Genomic DNA, 22,333 nt, shown 5'->3' with positions numbered 1-22,333 from the left:
AGTTGACCTCTCTACAGATTTATGAAAATGGAAATGTACTTCTGTTATGCTAATAACCTCAAAATCTGAAGCATTTTTCCTATTGTAACGAATCTCCCGCTTATCCGTGCTTTAAGTATCTACACAGTGGCGGCGTAGCATGGGTCGGCACCCGGGGCGATCGCCCATCACCCCCCCCGTCACAAGTCCTATGACACCCCCTGGTACCCCCCAGGATTTTGGGGTTACCTACCGATTCAAAGATTGGACATAGACCGCAGATTTGCCATGCAGATGTGCCAGTGAGTNGACAAATGCATTTGAATTAGCGGGAAGGTTATAACTTAAGCACAAATTATAATAAGAAGATTGCATATTTAATTGGGTTAATCCCCGTGTTAATTTATAAAAACAACGTTAATAAATTCTAATTATATTTGTACATTGCTAATATAAATACAGTCTATCTACTGATTGATGTTAGGTTCAAGCCGCTTGACCGACCCCGAGCCTGTGAGATAACGATATCTTATAGAAATGTAAATATTATATTATTGTTGTCAGTACTTACGCTTATCTTAGCTAAAACAAAATTAAAAGATAATGTTACAATTACTACAACTATTTTCCCACGGCTTCGCCCATGTTAATTTCATTCCGTCACAGAAAATCTAAGCGGGATAAAAAAATTACATTCTTTCCTGGACTATCCTACTGTATAACATATCAAACACCCATCCAGTCTCACACATTTTACTTATTATGAATATTAATAGGATAAAATAAAGAAACAAATACATTATGAGCCGTTTATTTAGGATATTATCATGTGTGTAAAATCATATCTTACCAAAGGACAGTGACCTATTTTTCATACTAGCATTACCCCATATTACAACACTAGCTGTGCCCGTGACTTCCTACGCGTGAAAACCCGTTTTCGCAACATTTTTCATTTTTGCTTTGCACCTATTACCAGGCCTGTTCATCTCCACGAGTTTGTACATCGAAAACAAAACACGCACGATGGCCCACCTACAGGATACTATTCGACAAGGCCTCACATACGAGCGAACATTGACTCACGCACGCGTATTCTTGTGTATGATGGAAGAAAATAAAGAAAATTGTGTACTAAATGCTGTGCAGTATTTAACTGCCTAAATAATAATAAAAACACAGAATGTACTTTTTTAAGTTGCCTCAAGACACTGAGAGGTAAATAAGTAGTTAATATTATTAATGATAATTCATGCTAAATCATGTATTTCCTCCGCCATTTTCCGCAGTTTGGCACCTCACGTCACATCATTTTACCGAAGTCAGCCCTATAGCTTCGGTGCAGTGCCGATCACTGACGTTTGTCAACAAAATGGTGCTTGACTCTTGAGACAGGCCAAATTACACCATATTGTTAATGACATTGAGCATACATTTTTTTAAATACCTTCGCGAAGTAAAACTTCTGTACGTAGTACTTATTATTATTCTGTGCTATTACTCGTAGCGTGATGGTATATAGCTTATAGCCTTCCTCAATAAATGGGCTATCTAACACTGAAATAATTTTTCAAATCGGACCGGCAATTCCTGAGATTAGCGCGTTCAAGTAAACAAACAAACAAACAAACTCTTCAGCTTTATAATATTAGTATAGATTTTAGTACTCATTTACAGAATAATGTTAACTAGTTACGAATGTAATAGTTTAAGGCAGTGTACTGTACTGTAAGTATACTTTTACTGAAATTATCTTATTCATTTTCTTATTCTATAAATCTATTATTATTTATAGTTTAAGAACCTCATTAAGTAGTGATAAAGAAATCAAATCTTATTCATTCAAAAGCGTGAAATCCTTCTTAACAGTCATTTTAAGCTGACCGATGAAAAGATCATAAGATGACGTCAGTCTAAAATTAGCTTTGAACTTTTTACAGTGTTCCAAGAACACAGGGTACAAGTATGGAAGGACGTCGTGGTCCAAAGTAGGGAACAGATGGTGAAGTGCATGGTCTCCAAAGAAGGTCATGACCTTGAAGATATTTCCATTGATGTCAGTGCGATCCATGACTGCTTCTAGCTCGTGCATTCCCCAATCTGGTGTCTCAGTCCTGGAAATAATAAAAGACATCTATAAGCATTGCCTCCCTAGGTAAAGTAAAAGTTGTGACAGTTGTAATAATCACTTCACAAAACGGAGAAGCGATGTTCAAATAAACGCTGTAGTAAAGTCCAATTGTCACGTTTGTTTAGCTACTCCGAAAACAATTATGTGAAACCGTTCCACATGAAAAGACTGAAAACTAACGCTTCTGCTTCTAAAATTAATATCTACTAACAAATAAGAAGTTAACAAAAACTACCTGACTTCATCACCGTCCTTGAATATCTTTGGATGATGGTGAGCAGCGTTAGATCCAATGTGACTGAAAATGAAGCTTCCAGTACAGTTGATCCATATCCAACCAACAAAAGCTTCATAGAAAGTGCAGCCACTAACTACCCACATCCAGACTGGTAAGAGTAAGCCGATGCTGTCGTGCCAGCGGTAGTGCTTCTTGAAGTAATCTTTCCGAATGAAGTTCAAAAGACACCTGCAATAAGAATTAAGAATCAGGTATTAAGCATATGTATATAACTTTCAATAGTTGACTGAGTTACCTAAAGAGTTTATTAAATTTTTTAGATACAATATTCCTTTGAAGGATGTAAATAAAGGATATCAAAACGTGAAAAACTATTAGATATTGAATATTGATATAATTATTGTCCAACAACTTTTACATTTGAAGCCTGAAAGTTTTTATAAGCTCATACAAATATTCAGATGACAAGGAAAACTCGAATTAATTATCTGTTTCTACAATTAAACATAAAAGACCGTGAATAGCTACAAACAATGAGATATTTTATAATTAAAATGCTACATACCTTTTTATAAAATTCAAGATAAAGGTGAACGGGAACAAGAGGCATTCAATGAAGAATGATAAATAAACGTAGAAAGGCTTGTCCCTCCTGGGGTTCCAGAATACAAATGGTTCAAATGAACTTATCTCCAAATCCATCAAGGTGTTAGTATAAAGATGGTGAGAAAGGGCGTGCGATACTCGAAAATCCCTAAAAAAGATATTAAAATAAATTCACTGTAGAATCTCTCTTTTTAACTGTACGTGCACATAACTCGTCGAGAAATAGATATTTTTCAACATGACTGACTGCCAATAGTGCAGTCTAAATATTTACAAATTTATTGAACTACAATATGTAATTCCACATCTTTGTGATATAAATGATAATGTCAATCAATCTGGAAAACTTTACACAGCACGATCGGCAGTCAGTCTTATTGCCTTAGGCTGTTTTCACCGGACGACGGAGCGTCAAAAAACGGATATCCTTTGTTTGCTGTCAATTATCAAAAAAACTCCTCTCGGAAAGAAGTCTTTCTTTGTTTGAGATAGTCGAATCTTAAATCAGATATACGGTGGTACTACAAGGATTAAGTCAGATAACCTCTTACCTGTAGCACCATAATCCAAGGTTAAAAATGTACATCCTCCAGTTCGTCTTCTTGTGAATATAGCTGTGTGAAGCCACTACAGACCAAGCCAGAGTCAAAGATGACACAAGGTACGATGCCATAACAACCCAATATGTTTTTGACCATACTGACAACGCTGCAGTAACCAAACAGGCAAAGAAGAGTCCATCTATAATCATGTCACTGTACTTTGGTAGATTCTTAGGAACTTTCTTTAATTCTTCTCTCGCTGCTCTTTTTAAGCTCTTGTAGAAACCATCTTCATGGAAAGTGAAAGGAGAATTTCTGGGAGTTGTGGCTTCCTTCACGTAATATTTTTCCAGCATTTTTTCTACTACTGGGTTCAAATGATGACACTCAAATGCTTCTGTGATATCCGTTCCCTATAATAAAAAATCATAATTATCTATATTACTTACAAGAATTTTAAAACCATTTTTCTGCTGTGCTATATTATAGAATAAGCTTTTTAAAGGATAATCTCACACTAAATATAAACGTTTTATATCTCAAAATGGTCACAGTGGTTGAACGACGAATGAATTTAGAATTAAATAATCTTATTGATATACTCAAATCAACTAAACATTAAATTATTCAGACAAAAACAATCGTGCCCAGCAGACATTGTATTAATATTTTCCCTTTGAGATAGGTACGTGTAAAAAGGGGTTAAGTTAAAACTCTACCTTCGTAAGTTCCAACCATTCTGCACCACCAGGATGACTGTCAATAAAGGTTTCAAAGTCGTATATCGCGTTGTGTATCCTCCACATGCCATCAGCTCCATCATCCATGGCTTTTCCTGACAGCCACTGTATGGGGTCCCGTAACCCGTCATCACGGAGAGAAGGATATTTCAGCTGCGGAAAACTGACGTGCGTTTTTTTCTCTGTTGCTCTTTGATGAGCTATTTCTAAGTACTCTGTAGTTTTTGGAGCCATTTTTATTTATTATTTATTCATTGACATTAATATAATAAGCAAAACGTCTTTCCCACTAAATGTCCTTACAACAACTATGTGTTTGTGTCTATTTCAAGAGCTGATAAATGTTATTTAACCAAAACAGATAATGTAATAAGACAGAGCTTGATTAATTACCAATATTAATAATAAATAATAAATATTATCTTTGGACAATCTTACACAGCGCCATCTAGCCCCAAAGTAAGCAATTAATATGCTTGTGTTATGGGTGCTAGCTTAACGGATATACTACTTATATACTTTTTTTTTTTAAATAGTAACACCCAGACCCGTCACAGATTAAAATTCATCATTTCAATTTCTGCCCGGCCGGGAATCGAACCCGGGACCTCGGCATAGTAGTCCGTTCTGAACCACTACACCAAACGGCCAATATTATAAAGCTGAAGAGTTTGTTTGCTTGAACGTTAACTACCTACTGGTCCGGTTTAAAAAAAATATTTTTGTGTTGGATAGCCCATTTATCGGGGATGGGTTTAAGCTATAAGATCACCCTACAGCCAATAACGGAGCAGTAACGTAAAACTAGCGGGTACAGCTAGTATGAGATATTTCATTCAAACTTTGACGTTAGATAAATGTTTTTCTTGGTTACGGCATCACGCGTGAACGGCTGGACCGATTTCTCTAATTCTTTTCTTGTTGTGTTTGTAATTGTCAGAAGAAGGTTCTTATTTCAAAAAAATATAGGAATTTTTGTTAACTAGCGGGAGGTGCCTGGATACGGGAGGCGCAGAACCGGTCGTTGTGAAAATAGGGATGTTTCCTGGGTCAAAAAGCAAGAGTTTTAATTAGTCCGTCAGTTAACTAATCAAAAAATACTCTACACGTATTTTTCACTTTTTCAAACTAATGAAAATTTAAAGAGATAAAGCACGCCAAAGTTCATAAGAAGAGGCCCGTGACGTCAATGCTTGCATAAAAGTGCCGCACGTTGTGACGTCGTGCGGAACTTCAACGCCCCATAACTATGTAATTATTTGTTAGATTGACAAATAAAAATATATGTGTCCAATATTTTTTGATATTAAACATGACGGAGTAAAAAAATTTTTTTTGGAAACTAGCCTATTCTAGGGGGAGGCCTTTGTCCTGCAGTAGACGTCATTTGGCTAAAACAATTAAACTTAAGGGCTATATTAACTTTCATAAGACAGAACAACGTCGGGACAGCTAATAAACAATAAAAGTGTTGTTTAATTTTATTATTATTATTGGTGATTACAGATTATTTATTAATTATGAATAGAGTTCTATTCCATTCAGGTACCTAACTGTTGTGTGTATGTTAATAACCAGAGAAGATGAAACCAAATAAGTATCATTGAAGACTTGATTGCTAATTTAACATCACCCGAGAATCTGTTTCAATAGAAAATCTTAATCTAATACTGCTATTACAATCTACAAGACAGGCAGATTGAAGTTTAGACTGATAGCTTAATTGATTACGAAACCTGTCATGGTTCATGGTGCAGACTGGCTTTTGTAGCTAAATGGGAATATTGAAATTCTCTGGTAGTGACCAGTGCTCCTAAACTTAATCTAAAGACTGACATATTGTTACCTGAGTGATTTTGCTTTGTCTATAGATAATATTACTTTGCTTTTACTATTAATATAATATAATGCTTTGTCTATAGACTCACTTATAGAATCAAAGCAAGTAGTGGCTTGCCACTGCCTGTATGGCGGCTATGTTATGTATGAGGTAAGCAACTTGATTTGAGGGAAAATAATAAAAATAGCATTGATTTTATGCCGGTAGTTTGCGTACTATATTATTACTTTAGGTCGTAGAAGATGTGCATCTATTTTTAGTATTAATAGTAATAGTGGTAGTATCATACATTCGTTTTTCGATAGCAATGGTATGAACGGCACAATCGTGCTAAACTCTGTGAACCTACTATACTTAAGCATATAGCTCGCATGCACGCTTGATTAGCATCAAAAGGATTCGCTACTCTGTCTATATTGCGCCACTGTATCTATGTCTTCTCCAAATAATGACATGGAGATGTTAATTACTTCGCTAAGGATTCGAGGAACCAGCAGATTAATTGCATACCTACTGCGTTGGCGGTGGGGGTCTTATGAATATTCCATGTAATATTGTTAGCAAACGGCAATAATGCACGCTTTTATGCAATAAATATACTGCATTTTAATACCCTTATAGAGTGATATTGGTTTTTATTTATTTATTTATAGGTATACACAACAAGCCACAATCACAAAGAAAATTATTAAAAACTTTGTCAGTCTACATTATATAACTTCTATACCCCATTAATTTATTAGACTATGAGCATTCGGTGGGATAAAGTGAGCATTATAATAAAACAACTGATACCCATTTAAAAATCGATTCAGGATTTTTGTTCATACGGTTCTCCTTTTATATACTAATTGGTTTTGTGGATTAGGCGATTAAACATAACCATCCATGCTTACAAAATATTTAACCTTATAATATTAGTAGGATAAAATAAAAAAAAAGTTATAGAGTTATTTATTTAGGATACCCTATGATGTGTGCAAAAGCATTTATTTCTTAATTATAACAGTAACCTTAGATTCTTAATTTAAATAATGTTTAGTGATAAAGCATCAATCAAATTTTATTCGTTTAAAAGTGAGACATCTTTCTTAACAGCCATTTTAAGCTGACCGATAAAAAGGTCATAAGACGACGTCATTCTAAAATTAGCTTTGTACTTTTCACAGTGTTCCAAGAATACAGGGTACAAGTATGGCAGGACGTCGTGGTTCAAAGTAGGGAACAGATGGTGAAGAGCATGGTCTCCGAAAAAGGTCATGACTTTGAAGATGTTTCCATTGATGTCAGTGCGATCCATGACTGCTTCCAACTCGTGCATTCCCCAGTCTGGTGTCTCCGTCCTGAAAATTAAAAGACATCATAAGCATTGCCTCCCTAATTAAATTATTTGTGACAGTTGTAATAATCACTTCACAAAACGGAGAAGCGATGTTCAAATAAACGCTGTAGCAAAGACCAAGTCACGTTTGTTTAGCTACTCCGGAGACAAAATGTGAAGTCGGTCAACATGAAAATACTGAAAATTAAAAAGCTTCTGCTTCTAAAATACCTACTATGTTCACTGATACAAATAAGAATTTAACAAAAACTCTACCTGACTTCATCACCGTCCTTGAATATCTTTGGATGGTGGTGAGCAGCGTTGGATCCAATGAGGAAGAAGATGAAGCTGCCAGTGCAGTTGATCCACAACCAACCCACAATGGCTTCATAGAAAGTGCAGCCACTGATGACCCACATCCAGATTGGTAAGAGCAAGCCGATACCATCGTGCCAGCGGTAGTGCTTCTTGAAGAAGTCTTTCTGAATGAAGTTTAAAAGGAACCTGCAATAAGAAGTTAAGGTCATCACAGTTAAAAACAAAAAGACCGTGAATAACTTTACAGACAATGAGATGTTTAATAATTATAATGCTACATACCTTTTTACAAAGTTCATCATAAACATGAACGGGAACAAGAGGCATTCAATGAAGAATGATAAATAAGCGTAGAAAGGCTTGTCCCTCCTGGGGTTCCAGAATACAAATGGCTCAAATGCGCTTATCTCCAAATCCATCAGCGTGTTGGGATAAAGGTGATGGGAAAGAGCGTGCGATACTCGGAAGTCCCTGAAAAGTGTGTTAAAATAAAAACTCTGTAGGTATTTTTGATCTCTTCTCTTATTGTATGTCTTCGACAAATATATGTATATTTTTGAGATGAATAAATATGATTGCAAATTGTGTGAAAACTAAACTATTAATTATTAGAAAAGGTTGATTAAGCCTGTGGATGTGGAATCAATCTCAGGTTCTTTCAGTTGAGATAGTCGAACTCTACATAGCACTACTAGAATTATGTCAGATAATCTTACCTGTAGGACCATAATCCAAGGTTAAAAATGTACATCCTCCAGTTCGTCTTCTTATGAATGTAGCTATGTGAAGCCACTACAGACCAAGCCAAAGTTAAAGATGCCACAAAGTACGATGCCCTAACAACCCAGTATGTTTTTGACCAAACTGACAACGCTGCAGTAACCAAACAAGTAAAGAAGAGTCCATCTATAATCATGTCACTGTATTTTGGTAGATTCTTGGGAACTTTCTTTAATTCTTCTCTCGCTGCCCTTTTTAAGCTCTTGTAGAAACCATCTTCATGGAAAGTGAAAGGAGAATTTCTGGGAGTTGTGGCTTCCTTCACGTAATATTTTTCCAGCATTTTTTCTACTACTGGGTTCAAGTGATGACACTCAAATGCTTCTGTAATATCCGTTCCCTATTTTAAAAAGAATTTCGATAAATAAGAAAACATAAAACCATTTATTACACTGCTATATTATAGACGCATTTCAAAGGATAATCTCACTTTAGTATGAGCGTTTTATGCTTCGAAGTGGTCACCAGTGGCTGAACGACGAATGAATTTAGATTTATTCAACTTAATAAAATGTTCAAAATCATTTTTTTATGATGACAAAATCAGTCGTGAAAAGCAGAAATAGCATAAAAATTTTCCCTCGTGAAACGCGTTTAAATAAGAAGGGTTAAAACTCTACCTTCGTAAGTTCCAACCATTCTGCACCACCAGGATGACTGTCAACGAAGGTTTCAAAGTCGTATATCGCGTTGTGTATCCTCCACATGCCATCAGCTCCATCATCCATGGCTTTTCCTGACAGCCACTGTATGGGGTCCCGTAACCCGTCATCACGGAGAGAAGGATATTTCAGTTGCGGAAAACTGACGTGTGTTTTTTTTTCTGCTGCTCTCTGATGAGCTATTTCTAAGTACTCTGTAGTTTTTGGAGCCATTTTTATTTACTCCTGGACATCAATAATAAGCAAAACGTCTTCCCCACTAAATGTCCTTACAACAACTAGGTATTTGCGTCTATTAGAAGTGCCAATGTATTTTATTTGACAGAAACTGATAATGTAATAAATACAACTTGATTAAAATGTGATATTCCATTCAACCTTTGACGTTTGATAAACTGGCTCCTAAAAATAATAAACAATAAAAGTGCTCCTTAGTTTTATAATTATCTTTGCAGATTGGAGATTAAGTTGTTTGTTTAAAGTCAAAGTTAGTGAATTATGTAATGGCTGTCTTTCACTTTTCACAAAGTATGTACTATGTCTTCTAAATCAGTCGTTTTCAAGTGATGTTTCGTCATGTAGGTTTTTTCTGTTCCTGGCTCCTTCATCATACTTAACTGGGTAGGTACTTTTAGAAATAATAGCTAATACAACTAAATGAATAACAGTATGTAAATTTAAACTATTGACACAAAAGGTTATCATGTCAAAGTGCATATCTGTTCATGACGTTTGTTGCGTGATAGCTTAGGCCTAGTTCACATTATTTATAAAAAAAATAAAAATGAGGGTTCAATATAAGTAGGGATGTTTAAAAATGTTGAGATGAAAATATAAATCCATAATCCCACTTATTAATGACACTCCACGTGTGAACTCATGATTATCAGAACACGATGATCTCAAGAGCATCAACTGGCAAGCCAACAGTCAAAGGTGAGTTTGAAATACCCTTAATAATAATAATAATAAGCCCCGCAGGGCAGCTTTGTGGCGAGCTGTTGGTGAGTAGCGACACCACGGGGCCAGTTGTTAATCCGAGTGCTCCCGAGAGTCGGTCAAGACCCTCGTCTTCGGCTTGCCGAAGTGGAATCCGAGAGGGTCTGCAGGACTTTCACCTCTGGCTTGCCTTAACCGGCCGGCCAGAGTGGAGTCGCTAGAGCTATATGCTCCAGGGGTGGAAGTGTTAAAGGGCATAACGCCGCGAGTAACCTCGGAGAAAGCGCAGCACACCTCTCTACACCCCTGAGCTGGCAGACGCCAATGTTGCCCCTCAGTCCGGTCTATACGACTCATGACGCCAGGGGGGGCCCATTTAGTCGCTGGCTAGTCACCGCCTGCCATTTTTTCAGTCCGAGACTATGAACCAGGCAGGTGACCCGTAGTCTCCATCCATAGCCCAGTAACCATTCCCTCGATCCTTCATCCATAACCCTATTCCATTCACCAATAACTGCAATAGCTCCTGTGCACAGGCTGGGGATGGTCTCTGGCTACATCCCATGATATAGTCAGAGACTAGATCCAGCATGTGCACCACTTTCACTTTTGTCGATTATTTTGCGCTTAAAACGGCCTCTACGTGTTGGATCTGTATCCCCACGCAAGCCTTATAAAGGACCGGGCCACTTTTGACCCGTGAGCTCCAAAGCGTACAAATAATAATAATAATAATGTATTTTTAGTTTTTTTATAATTTACATTGTAAAAAAAAATAAAAATAAGAAGGAAAATGAATAAAGAGATAATAATAATAAAATAAAATGAGAAGAAAATAAAAGGAATTTGAATATAAAATCTACTCGGTGGAAAGAAGAATACCGATGAAAAATTAAGATAAAATAATACATTCAAGAAAAAAATTGGTAGGCTATCCGTTCGCGAAAGTTTGCCGCTGGCGATATGACGTCACTCGAAGGAATGCGTCTATAACTTTAGCAAACTTTATTGAAAATATTTTTTATTTATTAATATTGATAAAAATTGTGTATTTGCGTAAAATAAAACACTTAATTGCGTTTAATCACTAACAAATTGCGTTTCATCGCGGTTGGAGGAGGGGACGCGCATTCCACGGACCGGCAAACTTAGCGCGAACGGGTAGTATACGAGTATTTACCTGAAGGCGGTACCTACTGTGTCATTTGTACATTGACGTTACAATACCGACACTAATTAACGTAAAACAGAAAATAGTTTAACTGCCCTGATAATTAAAAGAGTGAGAACCACCCCTAACTTTTAATCTCATCAACTTGTTTACAATGCACAAAGATAAGCATGATTAACTATTGGTCAATTATATACAATCTCTTAGTATGTTTCTTTGATAGCGTAGAAGTACTCGTAAGATAGTCTAAGTTTTGCTCTTAAATTTTTAGGATGGCTCCCAAAGAGTCGGAATGGGTGGAATTGGCCCAAAAAAGGGCAGAAGAGAAGAAAACACACGTGACCTTTCCTCAGCTGAAGTATCCTTCTCTAAGAGATGATATTTCGAAGGACCCTGTTACGTGGCTGGCTGGAAAAGCCATGGACGATGGCGCCGAAGGGTTATGGCGAGTTTACGATAAATTATACGATTTTACTAGCTTTATGAAACGACACCCGGGGGGCGAAGAGTGGTTGGAGCTTACTCAGGTAAGTGGCATTTTCATGCTATTATTTATATGTTCTGAAACTGGTCCTAATCCATTTAATCTATTGATAAGTTACGTGGATGCAGGCCGCTACCAACCGGACAGTACGGAAATCATTGGGAGAGGCATAATGGTCAGCAGTTGACGGCCAGTGACTGAAATGATGATGATGATGTAAATTATGACAGTTTTGACTAAGCTTATTCCTTAATAATTTTCTATTAAGTATGTGAATTTTGTAGTTTATTTTTTAATTGTCATACTCATCATCATCGTCATCATTTCATCCATTGGACGTCCACTGCTGAACATAGGCCATTCCCTAGGCCTAGGCCAGTAAGTAATTAATAAAATACAGTAAAAATAATATGCTGAGGTTGTATTTTTAATATTATAAACATAATTACCGTCCAAAATGCAGTGCTTTAAATTATTCTTGCTTTAATAATATTAAATCTCAAAGATATCAATTTTGAAATAAATATTACTCCAGAAAGTGTTAGAAGCCGACCATCAAAGGCATTGCAAATGAGCAGTGGATTTTCCCCAAGGGTTATCGGCTTTACTAGTCATTGCCTTTTCTGAAATGTTGTAATACCTACATAGTTTTTGTTTATCGTGTTTCTTTTTTAGTCATTTAATCTTTAAGTTCACGTTAATTAGCATAAGGTGAACTTTATTGAACTAAGGCATTAATTAAACTCTCTTTTTGATACTGCACCGTAATGTAAAAAATACACGATAAATAAAATCAAGGTCGGCAAAGAAGTGTGGATACTACATGCTAAAAGAATAAATAAATTATTCAACTAATCTTCATGATTAGTGGCGTTCTTCATTATAAGTTTTCTCGACCTCCTCATAATTATTAGAGTATTTCTCAAAAAAAATGTACGTAACGAAACGGTAGTAACGAAATAGTAAGGCCATAAGGCTTGTTATACATTGGCGAAATATTGTGAATGCTCTTCATTTATTCAATTCGAAATATTTGTAAGTATGCACCCAAATACGGGGTAATATTAAGGGCTTTAAGGGGTTAGAAATAAAATAAGGGAGTAATCATTCATACTATTTTAATAAAATTATTTTTGTTCCATCATGTTTATCCATTTTGAGTCGTTCTCTGTAAGCTTTTTGCCTTTCGGCATTGGTTTTTGGCGGCATTCCTAAAAAAACAAAAGAAGTAATCACATAAAAACGTAATCTAAATGATTTGATAATTTTTTGCTGGTGGCACTTCTGTAAAGCAGATAGTATCCAATCCTTTTGTTATTAACGCTCTATATTTTTTGAAATAAATTAAGTAGTGAATATTACTATGCTTAGTCAGGTAATAACAGTATACACTCAGCATTATGTTGTACTTTTTCGTAACGTAACGAAATTCGTAAAAAACGTAACGAAATATTAGACAAAATGAGATCAGAAACAAGTATTTTTTTGATAAAATTTGTTACAGCAAATATAAAAGCTTACTAAATGTTCGTACCACACGTATTACAAAAAATGGTTAAATGAAGACTTACCGTTCTATATAAAATCGCTGATTTTACTGCCTGTTACGAAAAAGTAATCCCACAAAACACACACGTTTTCACTAATTTTCGCGATAGATGTTATGGCGGAGACGTCAGGCCAACAGCCATTCAGAGTGCAGCTATTGTTGTCCGTGTAAAATAAATACGGAATTGTTCAGAAACCATGGGAAAGTAGAAATAAATCGTAACTAAAGAGTAAATAACGAAATAGTAAATGAGAGCGACTCATTTTTTTTTTTTGCTTTAAATTGCCAATTCATTATGACACCCCATAGAAAATCAATTTGATACAGAAACTGCGATTACTGTAGAACGATAATACAAAGAAATTTACAATAATTTAGTTACGTATCGCATTTTATGAAACAAAAATACATGAAAAAGCTAGGGTGGCAAACAGGTTTTTGTATGAAAGGTAAAAAAGGACTATTTTTAAAATATCTAAATATTTGGTAATAAGTAGGATTATAGCTATAATTCTTCGTTATCTTAAAGATATATTCATCCTTCAAAATTGTGTGTGTTTTTTTTGTGTGATGATTTATAAATATAAAACTTTTGAACTGTTTCAAAGCACACTTTTTTTTTTTCAAAATGTACATTTTTTTTTGAGAAATACCCATTAACTCAATGACATATGTTTTATAGGGTACAGATATAACAGAAGCATTCGAAGCGCATCACTTAAACCCGACTACAGCTCAACTCCTGGACAAATTTTACATCCGAGACGCAACTGCTCCAAGAAACTCTCCCTTCACATTCAAGGAAGATGGCTTCTACAAGACTTTGAAGCGAGCAGTGTTCGAAGAACTGAAGAATATTCCCAAAGATGTATCCAAAGCTGCGGACAGAATAACAGATGCATTATTTGTATCGCTATTATGCAGCTCTGCAATGGCAGCGTGGGTGAAAAATTACTATGCAGCCCATGTTTGGTACATTTTCGCATCTGTAAATCTTGCGCTCCTGACAGTAGCGTGTCATAACTATATTCATAGGAGAACGAATTGGAGGATGTATTTGTTCAACATGAGCATGTGGTCGTACAGGTATTTATGATGTTTTTTGTTATTTATTTTAGAATCTAATCTAGAGCAAGGTTTGAAAAATAATATTTGTGTACGTAAATTATAGCATTAATGGAAATAGTGTTTAAATCAGACAGTCGAAACTTAGAACTAGGTCCAACAATGCATGCAACCACTCTCTGGGTACAAGTACCTAGTAAGGCAGTAAGGTTGAATTATTACTACCTTACCTTATAGTTATTGTATTACAATCTATATAGTTCAGTTTTGTTAGTTGAAATACATGTACCTTGTAATTCCTTGTACCAATATTTCTGGGAAATGTTCTGAAGCTGTTTTACCCACTAAATATTAAGGTATATGAAACAATAGATAGACCGTAACTGTTATATTCCTGCGAGTTTTTTCAATAACAAATACTAATTACATTCCTATTAATTAAATAGTCAGTATTGACTGAGGACAATAAATGTCATGTACGAGTTAAGTATGTAAAGAATCAATTTTAGGAGAAAAGATTATTAGATTTCTGTTTATGGAAACTTCCAAAGAAAACGGTAATATAAGTATTATTATGTTTGTCAAATAATTGCCTTATTTTCAGAGATTTCAGAGTGTCCCACGTAATATCGCACCATCTCTATACAAACACTCTAATGGATTTGGAGATCAGCTCCCTGGAACCGGTTTTATTCTACAACCCAAGGAAGGATAAGCCTTTGTACGGCAAATTGGGCTTTATAACCGAATTACTATTTTTCCCCTTTGTGTTCTTTTTGAGCTTCTTTAAAAGGTAACGTGATATTTTAATTGTGCAAAAGCATAATACATTAGTTTGATGTAAGATTAATTATCAAGGCTGGGTTGCGCCATTTTACTTAACTTTAACAACGTTAAAAATCTGTCAAACTACAAACAAAAATCAGCCTAAGAAAATTAATTTTGCAATTACTTAAAAATAGAAAATAGGGTCTTGGGTCTATTTCACCACTCGCTGATAGTTTACTGATAGCCTATTTATTATCCGTTACCTAATAAGTGGTTAGCCTGTTGCTTAGCTTGTGATTATTAAAACCTTGGTTTTCCAAAACAAATAAATACAATAATAAAAATAAAATAGTTAAAATACAAGCACTTGGATGAGAACTATCTGAAGAAAAAGTGAAACTGGCCCTTAGCCTTTAAGCTTCAGCCAAATCAACGCGTGCAGATCGCGTTGGCGATGGCTGAAGCTTTGGTCTATTGTATATCTACTTAAAAACCAGTTGGCTAACAAGCGAGTAACCAGAAAATATAGTAACAAATATGACTAACTGAATGAGTTGCCTTCGACGAAATCGATTGTTTTAGTTAGCCTGTTTATAAAGGCCCAGGCTTTCGTTCTAGGAATATGATTTAAATATGTTTGTACACTGTTAACGCTACAACAACAACAACAATAACAACATCAAGTAGTGGGCTGTTTTGTGAATCTAATCATAATAATTTTAGTAAAACAAAACTGAATTTTATGTGACTTGAAATAAGTATTTTGCATTTTAATTCGCCCAAAGACTATCTGGTCTGGAAACTTCTTAAACATGATGAAGGTCTAAGTTTTAGTTAAATTTAAAATTTTAATGTATTTTCTCTTGATTGCCTTGGTAGGTATATGAGACACAAAAATCAGTTGCCAAGTCAGAATTAGGATGTACTTAGTTCATTAGTATCAATATCATTAGTTCTGCTGCTGAATATTGTTTACACATTTCAGGTTTTTCTCAGTGTTTCTTCGAAAAGGCTTCTTCAAAAAGCACTACCGCTGGCACGACGGCCTTGGCTTGCTCCTGCCTGTCTGTATGTGGGTAGTCAGCGGTACTTCTGTTCCCCATGTCCTGTACACTTGGTCCTGGATAGTCTGCACTGGAAGCCTGATATTCTACAGCATCGGAGTCAATGCTGCTCATCACCACCCTGACGCTATTAAAGATGGGGACCAACCAAGGTAATGGAATTTATTATCTGGAACAATAAAAGTAGAAACAGCATAAAACTAGTCCGAAGGCTGGTCAAAAGCCTCAACTTTAGGGATATTTGGATCTATTACACTATGCAACACCAAAAAAATCACTGATACCCCGAGTGATGATTCGTATTAGGTATACTTAGTAAACAACAGAAAACAAATTCATAACTTTGTATCACGTCCCAAAACATAAATAATAGAAATCTTACTTTATTTACGTTCCGCAACATTTGGTTGAGGGTAGTTATAAAATTTTATCATTGATGTGTACAAAAGTCATCAGAACATTTAGATTACTCATAAATCTACAAAATGCCGCGTGTTTGTGTTAATTCTCCTGACTTATTTTGTTACGTTTGTGGTCAATTTACTCCTAAAAGGCAATCACAAATCACCAGATTTTCATGAAAAAATTAACAGGATGCTGGATACGTATCACAAACTAGGATGCAATATGTCATTGAAAATTCATTTCTTACACTCCCATTTAAGTTTCTTTCCGGATAACATGGGTTCAGTAAGTGATGAACACGGAGAAAGATTTCATCAAGAAATAGCAGAGTATGAGAAGCGTTACCAAGGTAGATGGCAGCCAGCGATGCTTGCAGATTACTGTTGGAGCCTCCAGAGGGATACTGACACTACTGACCACAAGAGGAAAGGCAATCGTTAAAAAAAATGTTGTTGAAAAAAATGTTTTTTTAATGTAGAATAACAATCTATGTCCATATTTCGTACAATTTTAAATAAAATCAATAAATGCGTTTCACTAATAAACTTGATGTGATACAACAATTTTTTTTCAATATTTCAAACAGTATTAAGGTGGTGAATCATAATTACATACTGTGAACCCAGTGATTTTTTTTTAATTTGTTGCATAGTGTTATTATTCTGTGCTATTACATAGACCCGGTGTAGGTTTTAGAGAAGTAATCAATTAGCTAGTTATTAAGCTGCCCTTAAAAATATTAAGTCTCTGTCATTTCATTTCACTCGTTAGACTATAATTTTCTGTTGTAACATTTGTGACTGTTACTATCACTTAAGATCGACAGTTAGTTATTGTAGTTTTCTCTGTGCTCTTCACATTCTATAGAACAGAACCCGCTCGTCACTGAGTTACAAACTCCGCACGTAAACACTTTGTCACCTTTATTTATCTGTAATAGGTGTTATTTTGCAACAAAAATGTGACTGTACGAATATTATAATCTTTACAGGAGTGAGACACCAGATTGGGGAGAACATCAAGTCGAAGCTCTCTTAGACAGAAAGGACGTTAACGGCAGTGTATTCGCTGTGGTCACTTTGTTCGGTGACCACGCACTCCACCACATGTTCCCTACACTCGACCACGCAATCCTGAGATACTTACACCCGGTCTTCGTGGAACTATGTGAGAAGTTCCAAGCCAACTACAGGGTGTCCACGCAGTTCCAAATGGTGCTGGGACAAATTCAAGAGGTCATGCGCACGGATTTCAAAACTAGAAAATGAAGATTTGTCAAAGTGTTGTCACTTTTTAGTTAGAATTTGTATGTTGTTGTGTCTTTTTATTGGATGTTGAAAATCATTCAATCAAGTATCTAGTTATGCACGTACTAACATTTTTCATATTACTCCTAGAACATGAGCTATAGCAAAATGAATATTAAGGCTGGATTGCACCATCTTACTTTAACAGTAACTAGGTATAACAATAAACGGTGTATTTTTATGGGATTCGACAAACTCCATACAAAAATCACCGGTTATCGTTATCCTTAGTTACGATCAAAGTTTGGTGGTGCAACTCAGCCTAAGAGGTAAACTTTAAGCCTTCTTCATGAATATACAAAGTTGTAGTAGATAATGCATTACGTACTTATTTGTAGACATCATACATAACTGTTTTCGCGAAATGAAAGTTCTTATTTACGAGTGTTGTATCTCCCGATATAATTCAATAGATAGAGTTAAGTTGTGACGTCATTTAGATAAATAATACTCATGAAATAAGGTTTTGTTACGTAACTACATTTGGCAAAGCGCAATAAAGGAGGAGACTATCATTTTTATTGTCGCATTATTGTGACCTCCAATGGGCCATCTTACTTTAAGTGAAGCGGCCTGCGGAGGCTATGGGAAAATTGGCAGTACCTACCAAAATACTCTTGTTATAATATCGAGATGAGGTGAGTGTCAAAACTTATCAATTTGGTTACCTACCTACTCATCATATTTTGGTGACTATAAGAATAATTATGAATAAGTAGCTTAGCTGGCTTAGCTGGAATTTTGTAGCTTTTTTGAAAGGCAATAATAAATTTTATTGTCATCATAAGTACCTAGTAAATTCTGTAAAAGACTGTCACCATCGTTTGGCCAAATAAAGTTACTTAATCATAAATTAAATTGTTCATGAAATTGTTAAAAATAAGTCGTTCAAAAGTCTTAAAGAGCCTACCTTCTACCTCGGTATAAAACTAGCGCACGCCCGTCTGAGTGTGCAGTGTCAAGTTATCTTCGGATCGAGCCATTCATTCTCCACAAATTGGCCATTCGTTCCCATAAGTGTGAGTTATTGAGCCACCTTGGAATTTAGATAAACATCTCTAACAATATCGCGATATTAAACACGTAACCAAAATTAAATTTTCCTCCCCTCCTGGAATTTTAATAAAATTACTGACGTTATTATTACCTACTTTTTTTATCATCATTCTCAATTTTGAATGTCAAAAGATTTTCCGGAACGAGTGGTTTAATATTTTTTCATGTTTTTTAGATTTCCCATCTCAAAATACATTTTCCTTTAAATCAGTATAGCAATGAGTTGTTGGCCAAAATTATGATTTAAATGCTCATAAATAGAACTGTGAAGATATTCTAACAGTTTTTTTATGCAGAACAAGACAAGTATTTGTCTGCAATCGCACCTGATGTTGAGAGATACAGTTGCTCAGCAAGCGACAGGTCGTGGATTCAATGATGTATAACTCAAGTCAGGGTTTTGTTAGATGAAAATTAATTTGTATTGCAATAGGTAGTCATTCCGTTAACCTCTTGTGAAACCTATGCTAAATATATGCTGTTCACCAGTTCACCACAATAGTCCAGCGGTGGCGGGGTTCGAACCCACGTTCCTCAGATTTCGATTGAGCAAGTGAGACACCAACCATATTGTCGTATTATTTTAATAAAGATCGTGCTTATAATTAGAACATTGTTATTTTGGGATTGTCTGTATAATAGTATGAAAGCTTAGAAAGAAGGATTACAGCGAGGTGTAATTTTAAAATGAAAATGATTCGCTACGGTCCGCCATTTATTTTTAAACGCAGGCTGTTTGACATGAAAAGCGGCATTATATTGTGAGCGGTAAACAACAAAGAGCTCCTTTGTTCCCTTTATAACCACCGGCACTTCACTTGCACTTTGTTCATGGCTTTTTGAGGGCTAAGCAAATAGACTTTGCTAAATTAACAAATCAGCCGAGAAAACTATTTGGAGAGAATGCTCATGAAGTAGTTATGAATTCTTATTACAGCTTTTGTGAAGTTACTTGTAGAACATTCAGGAATGAAATTCATGGAACAAATTCTGGTGCTTTTAAAGCGAGATAAATATGATCAGGATTTATAATAATTCCGTTGCATTTAAATTAATAAGATAATGCTTAGAGCATCTGTACAATTAATTGAAATTATACATGTCTATTTATCTCATACAAAACCACAGTGGTGAATGGTTAACGAAGTTACCTGTACTGCGCAGGCAACGAATATTGGTTTCATTCAACTGATGGATTTTACTAATGGAATGCAGTATGAGCACTCGACGTCAGTAAAGATCAAAGACCGGACCAGGAATGTATCTTTACAAACGAACGAGGGTCTTTTGAAAAGGTACTGGACGGTGACAGGGAAGGAAACTCCAATGTTAGTGACATTGTTTAATCGTCAATTATATATTATATAAAAAATAAAGATTTATTTTTAAAATAAAACTACATTCATGTTGGATTCTACATAGCACCATTGAATCTTAAACCTAGAAAACTTAGTAAGCTTTCCTTTTTAGTAACGTGTGCTCTCTGCGTAGATTCAGACAATGAATATGTGTAGGTAAATGAAAGTATACATCTTCATATTTAGAAAATGTCTAGACCCATGCAAATAGATATTACTTATGTTTATATTATTTGTATTCTGCAGAGAAAGTCATGATCTCCGGCTTTAAAGAGTCAGCTATGTGTATAGGCCTGGCATTTGACAAATAGCCTGTCAATCAGAAACATGCCCTTCAATCCTTAGAGAATAAGGATCTTGTTTTTAGTCCCAGAAAAACGTTATGTACTCTACATAAAAACCGATAATGATAAGAAATAACGTAGGAAATGATACGTGGACATCTTTAGTTTAGAAAATAAGGTGATGAAAATTTATAATTATCTATGACAAAGAAAAGAAAAGACTGACGAGATCCATCATCAAATAGAAAATATTAAGGTACTCGTATTATAAGGAATAAAATATATACTTATTCAGAGTGGTCTTCTCGATACCGACTCCAGAAGTGAGATTCTGTTTAAGGAAAATATTGGAAATAACGTTTGTGGAAGTTGTTTTTTGAAGTCTTCATTTCCGCACTTAGCCAAGTGCTTTTTATAATTCTCCCCTTTATGATAGGATCGTTTTGAACGAAGCCAGTTTTTTTTGTGATTGTGCTGAATATTTTTTTATCATTTTCCTGGCAAAATCCATTTAAAAATCGTTCATTCTAATCTAACCGGGTACAATTTAATCAAACGGTGAATTTTTTTAAAGGGAAAATAATGAAGGTTTGACTGAAATGTAATTAATTTGAAATTTGTAATGACATAACGAGAGAAAAACGCCAAGGTAATTGGAAAATAAATGTTTATTCAAAAACAAAACCAACAGAAGTATACAGTTATAAACGAACCAATAATTACATATTTATGAGTTCCTATAAATACAATTATCTAGATACACGGCAGCGTGTTAAGCCAAATTCAAGTAACAGAACGAACCATTTGGAATTTTGGAGCTACTTTTGGCCCCCTCATAATTATTTATATTTATGCCAACTTTTGTAACAACCATTAAACAATCCAATAACCAGTTCTCTAATAGGTAGCTTTAATTTATTTTACTCTTCAGATGAGAAATAAAAAATAATGATTGTGTCAAAAGCCTATAATAGATGAGGCAGTCGTAATAAGATTTATTAAAATAATCCGTAAAATCACTGAATACTGTAACCTAATAACCACTGGGAGTCAGGTTTGAATTAATTACCACTAATATCATTTAATAGGTCGGGTGAAATGATATCATTGGGGCTGATAAATTAATTGCTGTGATTGTCAATATGTCACACCCGGTCCGCAATTTCAGCACGCTTATCAGCGATGTAAAAATCTACGGAGCATAAATTATTTAGCGGTGGCAACACATGCGTGCTAGTGTTGCCAGTCGGCAAATTCGCCAATAAGCGTATTGCATCGTTTTGTTTCAGCTAATTTAAATAGTCGTATTTTGCTGACCCTTTGTGTTCGAATGGAACGGAATTAGTGTATTGGAAATGTTTGTCGTTAACAGTACAATTTATGTTATGCAAAATAATACTATAGCATTTGAATTCATGTGAAAAAAGACATTCAAAATTATATTTTTCAGTGTAAAATATGAATAACTGCAATAAAAGCAGCTTACGTGAAATAATTGGTGAAAAAATAGCACAGCAAAAATATCTCGGGGTCCACGCGATTCATCAAAGTGCAACGCCGTTTATTCGCAGATCAAAGAAAAACTTTGCCCGGTAAATTTTTAAATCTGCAGACTTGTTAGCATTTTAACTAAAATTACAAAATGGAAATCATTTACGATTAATGAGGCTTAACACAATGTAAGCGGCGATTACGATAAATCTGCAGGCGGCTTAATTACGTT

General features: G+C 35.2%; 3 protein-coding genes across 3 annotated transcripts; 1 reads left to right on the top strand and 2 right to left on the bottom strand.

The window, feature by feature from the left end:
* Positions 1-1,578: 1,578 nt before the first annotated feature.
* Positions 1,579-4,561, bottom strand: LOC114351486 (cytochrome b5-related protein-like). The gene is made up of 5 exons (XM_028302727.1): positions 4,216-4,561; positions 3,506-3,909; positions 2,914-3,102; positions 2,346-2,576; positions 1,579-2,093 (listed from the first exon to the last, which is right to left on the bottom strand). The coding sequence occupies exons 1-5, from the start codon at positions 4,468-4,470 to the stop codon at positions 1,814-1,816; spliced, it is 1,359 nt and encodes a 452-aa protein (XP_028158528.1). The 5' UTR covers positions 4,471-4,561; the 3' UTR covers positions 1,579-1,813.
* A 2,461-nt stretch (positions 4,562-7,022) lies between these two features.
* Positions 7,023-9,448, bottom strand: LOC114351485 (cytochrome b5-related protein-like). The gene is made up of 5 exons (XM_028302726.1): positions 9,119-9,448; positions 8,435-8,838; positions 8,001-8,189; positions 7,674-7,904; positions 7,023-7,419 (listed from the first exon to the last, which is right to left on the bottom strand). Exons 1-5 carry the CDS (start codon positions 9,371-9,373, stop codon positions 7,140-7,142), a joined length of 1,359 nt encoding a protein of 452 aa, XP_028158527.1. The 5' UTR covers positions 9,374-9,448; the 3' UTR covers positions 7,023-7,139.
* Positions 9,449-11,486: 2,038 nt separating this feature from the next.
* LOC114351480 (cytochrome b5-related protein-like) lies at positions 11,487-18,427 on the top strand. Its single transcript, XM_028302719.1, has 5 exons — positions 11,487-11,797; positions 13,986-14,389; positions 14,973-15,161; positions 16,122-16,352; positions 17,597-18,427. The coding sequence occupies exons 1-5, from the start codon at positions 11,543-11,545 to the stop codon at positions 17,871-17,873; spliced, it is 1,356 nt and encodes a 451-aa protein (XP_028158520.1). The 5' UTR covers positions 11,487-11,542; the 3' UTR covers positions 17,874-18,427.
* Positions 18,428-22,333: the final 3,906 nt, after the last annotated feature.

Source organism: Ostrinia furnacalis, unplaced genomic scaffold (assembly GCF_004193835.3).
Source record: "Ostrinia furnacalis isolate ACB-3 unplaced genomic scaffold, ASM419383v2 OfSCF1146, whole genome shotgun sequence".
Lineage (NCBI taxonomy): Eukaryota > Metazoa > Arthropoda > Insecta > Lepidoptera > Crambidae > Ostrinia > Ostrinia furnacalis.
The sequence above is the reverse complement of the archived record's forward strand: the minus strand, read 5'-3'. Positions and strand labels throughout refer to the sequence as shown.